General features: G+C 28.9%; 2 protein-coding genes across 2 annotated transcripts; one reads left to right on the forward strand and one right to left on the reverse strand.

Moving 5' to 3' along the window:
- Positions 1-131: 131 nt before the first annotated feature.
- Positions 132-644, reverse strand: LOC112717913 (uncharacterized). Its single transcript, XM_025769836.1, has one exon. The coding sequence runs from the start codon at positions 642-644 to the stop codon at positions 132-134; it is 513 nt and encodes a 170-aa protein (XP_025625621.1).
- Positions 645-2,505: 1,861 nt separating this feature from the next.
- On the forward strand, positions 2,506-8,501 carry LOC112716377 (uncharacterized). Its single transcript, XM_025768284.3, has 5 exons — positions 2,506-2,847; positions 3,191-3,240; positions 5,984-6,107; positions 6,274-6,381; positions 7,727-8,501. Exons 1-5 carry the CDS (start codon positions 2,664-2,666, stop codon positions 8,374-8,376), a joined length of 1,116 nt encoding a protein of 371 aa, XP_025624069.1. The 5' UTR covers positions 2,506-2,663; the 3' UTR covers positions 8,377-8,501.
- Positions 8,502-9,388: the final 887 nt, after the last annotated feature.

Consider the following 9,388-nt stretch of genomic DNA (forward strand, 5'->3'; position numbering starts at 1 on the left):
GGTATTAAAAGGGGTATATGTGTAAAATTTTGGTGTGAGTTTGAAGGATTTTTGGTCTGTTTTATTGTTAGGGTATTTGTTTCTTTTGTCTTCCTCTCTGCTAGGGTTAGGTCTTTTGCTTTTCAAATTCATCAGAGTTCTTCTATTTCGATTTGGCTCGTTGACTTTTCTCGGAACTTAGCCAATGTCTTCGATTTTGTAGCAATGATAGTTTTCTGGAACTTCCCAAGGTGGAGCCCACTTTTTAGTGCATGTAGGTGGACTTCTGGTTTGAGGTTAGGTATCTCCATGGTTGCCTTTGCGAATCTTGTCATGTGGTCTTTAAGGCTTTCATGTTGTCTTTGCTTTATGGTGCTGAGGTAGTTTGAGTCATGCACATAGATTTTTAATGCGACAAAGTTGTTGACAAATAGGTCGGCCAGCTTATCAAAACTTGATATAGATCCTGCAGGCAAGTTAGAAAACCAGATCAAGACAGCACCATCTAAAAAGGTAGGAAATGTATGACAAAATATTGGATCGGATGCACCATTCATGAACATCATTGTATGGAACTTGGTGACATGTATATTAGGGTCGCCGATTCTGTCATAAGATTTCAGCGTTGTTGGCAGGATAACATCTTTTGGCATTTGAAAGTTCATAATGTCTTTTGAAAATGGATTAGTCCTTTTCACTAGGCTTCGGGGTGGTTGTCACCACGGGTTTAGCCTCCAACGGGTGCTCATCCTCGTCATCTTTGTTTTCAGGATTTTTTTGCTCTTCCGCCTTGCCTCGGCTATTTTGTCGCTGATTTAATAAGTCGGCCATCTGCTTGTTCTTTACTCGTAGAGATTCGTTGATGGCCATTAGCTTGGCTTGAATTAGGGGAGGAGTAGGGTTGCTCCGCTCTTCTTCCATAAGTTGTAACCTGTAAAAAAGAGGTGAGAGTAGGATAGAAGAGATGATGGTGGGGTTAGTTTAAAACTTCGGCCTCACGGTGGTTGCCAAATATTCCTACATAGATAGCCGGCTTCAAGGTAAAGCTCATCCTGCTTAGTACTTAAACTCGCTTTTCCTTGGACAGAATGAGGTATACGTCGGCTTCTTAAGAACGACGGCAGTGGGCACCTACAAAGGCACTAAAACGCTCAAGTTAAAAAGAGAATGAGATAAGTATATTGCAATTCAGAGTGAATAGCGTACCTGGATATCCTTGGGTTTCTTCCTTTATAGATTTTTAATTTGAATGTGCTATAATGCCGTTATGTTACTGGCCTATTTTTTAGGTGATTCTCGTAAGGTTTTACCGAAAACGTGGTATCTTTCTATAACTAAAATGTGCACGTGCTTTGTGTGCCGATTTATAGGGAGTGTTTCGGTCGAATTGTATGAAACGGTCAGGTTTGATGCTTTTGATTTAGCCTTCTTGAAGTGAACCTAAGTGTACTTTGATTTATTATCTACAAATGTTAAAAAATATCTATAACCTTCAGGGGATAAAACGGAGATAGGACCCCATATGTCTACGTGAATTAACTCCAAACAAACAGATGAAATTTTATTGTTTGCTGTAAATTAGGAGTGTTTAAATTTAAAACAATCCAAATAAAATTGTTCATACAATCTAATCTAAACCGAAAATCAATCAAACCCACGTTAATTTATATTAGATCGGATTCTATTTGCAACAAAACCACATGGATCGGATTCAATCAGATTTCGAATCCACTTCTTAAAATTAAACCGATCTAATCCAAATTGTAAAATGTGATATGATATTGTTATTTTATTATTAAATTTAAAGTTTATATATAATATACATAATTTGACATATATTCTTATATTATTATTATTATTATTATTATTATTATTATTATTATATAAAATGAGATTCATTTATTTATTTGCTTTACCAACTTAAAGTTATTTCTATTTTTAATAATAAAATCCTAAAATTTTGTTTTTTTTTTAAATTGAACCAGTCCAAATCGAAACACTTTGGATAATTTAAACACAAAATCAAATCAATTCAACCTGAATTGCAACAAATTATATACTTTGAATCGAATTGATTTTTCTTTTAAAATTGATCAAAACTGTACTGCGAACATTCTTAAAGCAAATGAGTTTTACCATTCTTACTACTTAAAAAGTTATAAAATTTTACACAATTATCTAATCAAATTAAGGTAGTTAAATTTTTTTTAAGTTGTAAATTTTAAAATTATTTAATTTTGTTTATGTAATAAACAATAATATACAATTAGTTATCTATTAGGAATTTAATTTTAATGTAATATCATTGTAAAATTGTTTTACACTTGCATTTAATTATATAACATCATATTAACAGAAATAATTACCTTTTAAATAGTTATCCAAAAGAACAGTTGTGATTATACGATTGTATAAAATATTTTACATTGTCAATGCTTTAAAATTAAACTCTCCTTTAATTATTTATATTTTCAATAAAATTTAATAATTCTCTTAATAGTTAATACTACATCAAATCGGCAGCCTATTACGGCCGATGATAAAGTCTGAAAGGGACAAAACATTTTCCATTGACTTTATCCTTCTTTACTTCAATGTGCTTCTTTTGCTAGCTATATCCCTCTATATATATATATATAGCCCATTACTATAATTATCGCTCTGAATATAACATTAGTAGGAAAATGAGCAAGTTCTTAGTGATATTATATGTTGTATGTTTAGCTGCTTCTGGGTTTGTTAATGGATCTATCATCAAGAAGGAGAAAGACCAAATTAGGGTCTTTGAATTAAAGAAGGGTGACCTTACTTTGAAGGTCACCAACTGGGGTGCCACACTTATTTCCTTATTACTTCCTGACAAATACGGTATGCTTCTATATTTGTGTGTGTCTTATTTTTAATCTTCAAAAGAACTATTATAATTAAATCTTTTGGAATCAATTTGGGTTGGTCAAATGATCAACTCTTCGACTTAAATAAGTGTTGGGAGTTTGAATCTTATTTTGTACAAGCAGTAATTTATTACAGACTTTTAAATTGATTTCAGATTCGCAATTAATTAATTTTTGACCTGTCAGACCGAAGATTTCACGGGGCAACCAAAATAATTAAATCTTCTGGGTTTCTATATGTATTGTGCTTCATTATTCTTTCAAATGCTTTTCACTAACACTTCATTTTTCTTTTCCTGTAATGTTGTTTGTTTCAGGAAAGTTGGGAGACATTGTTCTTGGATATGACTCTCCCACGGCATACACTGTAAGTCCATTAATATAAGTCTATTTTTTTTTTAATATATGATTAAATTGTTTCTTCGGTTATAATGTCTGTTGTTTGATTTCTGAAAAGATATATAAATTAAAACCAAAAACAGTATAAATAAAATTTTATTTGTTTATTATTATTTCATAATGAATATAAGTAACAATGAAAGCATGTTTCAGCTTTCACAAAAAGAACACGCCTAAAGATTTCTCTGCCTTCTTCCTTTCATTTTCTGGGAAAATTATCAAGCTAGGAGGGAGGAAAGTTCTCAATAAAAATTTGAGATTTTTGCTTTTAATAAACTAAAAGATCTAAACTATTCGAATAATGGAAAAAAATTAGATTTAATAAAATAAACACAACATGCATATTTTTTTAAGGAGTAACCACAAATTCAATTAGGGAAAGTATGAGAAACCAATGGAATATTTGTACAATGTGTACAATGGAGGTTTATGGAGTATTAGAGATATAACTATTAGTGTTACATTTTTTTATCAGCTGAAGCTTTTGGAATGAGTGGTATCATAACATGGTATTAGAGTACTAAATCTGAAAGGTTATGAATTTGATCCTTGGTGAATTCCAAAATCAGTTTAATCTTTTGGAAAGATGTTTATTATCCTTAGTACTCGGATGGTTATTTTAGATAATATGAAGGATGTTTATTTTATAACTCTAACCTATTATACACATTGTACAAATAGTCAATTGTTTCTCTAAGAGGATCCATTTAATTATTATGAAATATGAAAATCATTGATTTTTTAATTGATAATTCAATGTTATATTTTACTCTCTAAGTATGAGAAGCCCAATTTGGACTGTGACAAGCATGTGATAGCTAATAATAAGATCTGGACTGTAGTTTACTATTATTTTGTCACTTAGCTTTGTCGCCAGCTTACTCTTCTTCTCACATGTTCTGTTACTCTGGATTATTTTAATTTATAAATAAAATAAATATTTTCTTTGTTAATATGTGTAATTGTATATTGGTGTTTGTTATGGTGCCTAAAAGGTATTATTTAATTACTAAAATAGATAAAATAATTAATTCTAAATTTAAAAATATAAAAGTTAAAAAATTTTAAATATTTTAAAGTTACTATTAAAGATAATTTAGACAAAAGTTAGACACCAAACAAAAAACACCATAAAATTGCCCTGGTGTATTATTAAGTGTATTATATTTTTACAGTATTATTACTGAGTGTATTTAGTGTTTACACTTATTATTATTATTATTATTATTATATACTCGAGATGTGTAACGCTTAAAATATATATATTTCAGATATGCACTTAGAATATATTTTTTTTAAAGGTATTACATATCTCAGATGTACAATATTTAATTTTCATGCTTTTGTCTTGTACCATGTATACTCAATATGTGTAATAATAGTATAAAAATAATAATATAAATATTTGATACGTTACATATTTTAATAAATAAAATATTTAAATAATTTAAATTAAAAAGTCCCAGTTACTCTATAGAATAGTTAGTCGACAACCAATCCCTTACGGCATAGTTGCATTATTTTTTTGGTAATTGCATAGTTGCATTATATATAACTAGTATATTAATTTATTTTTTATTTATTAGTTAAACGTGTATAATAATAATAATAATAATAATAATAATAATAATAATAATAATAAATAAATAAATAAATAAATAAAAATAATAATATTTTATATTCTAACCAATGAATAATAGCTCAAATAGCATAGTCTCCCCATATTTATCTAAGAAGACGCGGATGTGAGTTTTCCTATCTTTAGTAATAAAAAAATCTTATATTTTAACTAAAAGATCTTGGATTTAGGCCATCAATATATCTAGGAATTAAGTTTTAAAAATATAGGATGATCGAAGAATAGGGATAAAATAAATGATAAATTTCCTCAAAAAGGGCCAGACAAGTGAATGATAGAAATATGGGGTACACCTTTTTCTCAGGCAACCTTTCTCTGGGCTGAACTGCAATTTCGCAATTGCGAAAAAAAACACCATTTCTTTCGGCCTATTTCATACGTCACGAAAAGTGTATTTTATTTTATTTGAGTTTGATATTTTGCAGATTGTGAATTTTTTTTTTAAATTTAAAAGAAAGTCTTGGTTATAAAACGTTTAAACGTGTTGTTTCTTCAACATTGTAATTTCACCGTGAGTGTGGGTGTGTTAACAAAAAAATTCTGAAGGGGTACTATGTTGCTTCTGAAGTTCTGAGTAGCATACTGCTTCTGAAGTTGTCTTCTTTACTCATCATAACTTTTGAAGTTATATACTTTAATATGGTGAGAACTCATATGAAGTCGACTTTACATTTACATGAAGTTGATACCTGAGAATTGTTAGATAAAAATTTAGTCAAATCAGTTAATGGTTCTCAGGTATCAACTTTATGTAAAGTCAATTTTAGCTCAATTTCCACCCTTTAATATTTAGACTTTTTTAATTTCAAAAGACACTTAGTTTGCTTAACCGTCTAATTTTTTTCTTTTATCATAAAACAATTTACATATAGACTCAAGATCGAAACTCTATGCATATATGTGGTCTCAATGAGTTTGCATATTAAGTGAAGACAATTTGAGGAACCAAACCATAAACAATGTCAACTTGAAGAATTTGATTTCATTTTTATAAGGACAACATTGTCTGTGGTGATTAATTATCCGGATCGACAATATTAATGCAAAAATTGTTAGCTATTTTAATTTGCAGAATGATACACAATATTTTGGAGCTACCGTTGGCAGGGTCGCTAACAGAATCGGAGGAGCTCAGTTTACATTAAATGGAATCCATTACAAGTTAATTGCTAATGAAGGAAACAATACACTTCATGGTAAATATATACTAATACTAGTACTATATGTGTCTAATTAATTTTCCTAAATAAACACATATAGTTCTAATTTAATTGATTTCCGTGATGGGTGCAAACAAAGATCTGATGAATAAACATGTCACATAGAAAGATTATCTCATAATTTTGCTTGTCCTCAACTTAGGCGGACCTAGAGGATTTAGTGATGTGCTTTGGAAAGTGGTAAAGTATCAAAGAGATGGTGACAGACCCAAAATCAAATTCAGCTACAACAGTTTTGATGGTGAAGAAGGTAAAGTTTGAGACGTTGTCATGATTTCTAATTGGTGAATTTCATTAACTATATATACACACACTGTGTTCCCATATTTTAATTAATTTGATCCCACGCTAATATAAAATTTAAATTATGTTATTTTTTATTATACATGTTTAATAGTTTTTGTCCCATTTAATTGGTGACTACTGACTAGTGCAGAACATTTTGATCAGGAAGGCAAAAAGAGTATGGGTTTGTTTGGATGAACTTTTAAAAAAATATTTTTTTGAATTATTTTTTTTTATTTTTATGAAAAAGTAAAAGTAATTTTATGTTTGGATATTTTATACAAAAATATTTTTTATTTATTAATTATGTTTAGATATAATAATATAAAAATATTTTTGTTTATTTATTATATAAAAAATATCTTTTTTTAAAAAAATATTTAAAAAAAAGATGTAAATTACAATTTTTCAAAAAAAAGATATTTTTTATTTTTCTAGTGTTTTTATTTTTACTATTAAAAATTTACTAAACACACTAAAAATAAAAAAAAATTATTAAAATAATGACACCTAAATAAACACTATATACAAACCTCAAAAGGTTTTTCTCAGTTTTTATCTTAGTGTAGAGTCAAATTAATTTAATTAAGAGAGCTTAACACGGTAACAAATCTTCCATGAAAATAGTTAAAGTCGTCTTCATGCAAGAATATAAATTTAAATATCGAAACGTGTCATATAATTGGTTCAATAATTAAAAAGTATAATGGTTCAATTAAACCAAGATATAATTAAGAAAAAAACTAATCGATAATTTATAAAAAATAAACTGAATATGTTTCCCTTAAATAGATCATAAAATGCGTGTCAATACAATATTTAAACTTGTACGAGAATTTTTATATAAATTTTTATGCAAAATATATAACACTATTAATAAAAGAAAAAACTTAAAAGATTTATTAGAATATATTATTTTTTACTATTAATTAATTATTAATATTTAAAAATTTAAATTAAAATATATTATTGAATTATTAAAAAATATTAAATTAATAACTAAAAATAATAATTAAAAATAATAAATTCTAATATAGTTCTATAATATTTGACTATTTTACTTTTTATATAAAAATGGCCGCTGAGACGGTTAGAAAATTTGATAATATTTAACTAAATTATTTAACATAGTATATTAGAATATCTTGTTAAATGAGTTATAATTCAAATGATATAGTTTTTTTATACTCACTCAAGAGATTGTGAGTTCGAATCTCTCATCTTTAGTTTAAAAAAAAAAATATCTTAATAGCCATGAATAACTGCGTTAATAAAATTTCAAATTAAAATATTGAAAATTTGTGTTTCAGGATTTCCGGGTGACCTATTGGTAACAGTGAGCTACATCCTAAGTGAAGAAGGGAGTTTGAGCATAGTCATGAAAGCAAAAGCCTTAAACAAAGCAACACCAGTGAACCTCGTTAACCATGCATATTGGAACCTAGGAAACCACAACAGCGGCAACATCCTTAATCAAGTTGTTCAAATCTTCGGATCCAAATTCACACCGCTCAACGACCAGCTCATTCCCTTCGGAAACTTCTCGTCCGTAAAAGGAACCCCATATGATTTTCTTAAACCACAAGTTGTTGGCTCTAGGATTGACCAATTAACCAAGACCAATGGCTATAACGTAAATTATGTTCTTGATAAGAATAAGAATGACGACAACGAGGTTAAGGTTGCGGCTATTGTGACGGATAAGAGGTCAGGGAGAGTGATGAAGATTGCGACGAATCAACCGGGTTTGCAATTCTACACTGCGAATTATGTGAAGAATGAGAAGGGGAAAGACGGGTTTGTGTATCAGCCACGATCGGCGTTGTGTTTGGAGACTCAAGCGTTCCCTGACTCCGTCAACCATCCCAATTTTCCGTCAACTATTGTCACGCCGGAAAAGCCTTACAACCATCTTCTCTTCTTCAAATTCTCCACTACCCATGCTCCACATGGTTTTTAACGGTCTTAATAACTAATAAGTACTTCAGTTTGGTTATTATGAGTGTATTAGCATGCATGCATCTGTTTATTCAAAAATATTTAAAAGATAATAAAAAATTAATCTAAAATAAATTATTGTTGAAATAATTGAGTAATATTAAAAATAATAAATGTGTAATTATGAATATTACATATATAAAATTATAAATATTTAGTTAAATAAAATAATTTTACTTTATTATTTTTCAAACATGACCGTTAATTTTACTACTTGCATAACTCTTTGATGCGGGACTCCATCGGTTAGAATCCCTGACTCTGCCACTTCAGCTATATATTATTCTCTAAAGCATTGTAGTAACTAAAATTAATTAGATTATAATTCACTTTCATTATGTTTCACGTATAATTACATGATTATGCCATGAGAAAATGGATACGCAGTATGCTATGGTACACTAATGTTAGACTTTTTTGATATGCTATTATTGGAGCATAGGATACACTACGGTCTTGTATGATATACTCTAGTGTTCAATAAACACTAGAGTCGCCTAAGAACTTTTCAGGGAAAAGGAGAGAAAGAGAGAATGGAAGTAAAACCGAATATAAAGTGTATTTGATATTAACTGTTTAGAGTTATAAATATTCTGCTATTTATAATAAAGGTTCTTATACACTACAACAAAAACGGCAGACAGTGCTGGTAGTTTTGCAGCGATTGTAAATACCTGTCGCAGTTTGTAAAATAACGGTGGTTGATGCGGCAACTAAGTGTGGTGTTGTTATTCATTTACCATTTAGCAGCGGTTTTTAAAAGGACTTAATGATGAGAATGTCTGCCATCTGCTCCGAATCCAGGACATGAGTTATTACCACCAATTCTGTCATGAAAAATGGGATTATATGTAAAAGGAATAGTTGAGATATTATCACAGAACACAATAAGTAGAATCTTGTAAGGCTGATACAATTTATATAAAAATATTTCAGTCCATATTAATTTTATCAAGCTTCTACTTACAGTTGGT

This window comes from Arachis hypogaea, chromosome 10 (genome assembly GCF_003086295.3).
Source record: "Arachis hypogaea cultivar Tifrunner chromosome 10, arahy.Tifrunner.gnm2.J5K5, whole genome shotgun sequence".
Classification (NCBI taxonomy): Eukaryota; Viridiplantae; Streptophyta; class Magnoliopsida; order Fabales; family Fabaceae; genus Arachis; species Arachis hypogaea.

Bases quoted from the DNA above. Each gene is read 5' to 3' on its own strand.
- LOC112717913 (XM_025769836.1), bottom strand. From the start codon at position 644: ATGAACTTTCAAATGCCAAAAGATGTTATCCTGCCAACAACGCTGAAA.
- LOC112716377 (XM_025768284.3), top strand. From the start codon at position 2,664: ATGAGCAAGTTCTTAGTGATATTATATGTTGTATGTTTAGCTGCTTCT. The intron at 6,108-6,273 runs GTAAATATATAC...TCCTCAACTTAG, and splicing joins AGGAAACAATACACTTCATG to GCGGACCTAGAGGATTTAGT. The intron at 6,382-7,726 runs GTAAAGTTTGAG...TTTGTGTTTCAG, and splicing joins CAGTTTTGATGGTGAAGAAG to GATTTCCGGGTGACCTATTG.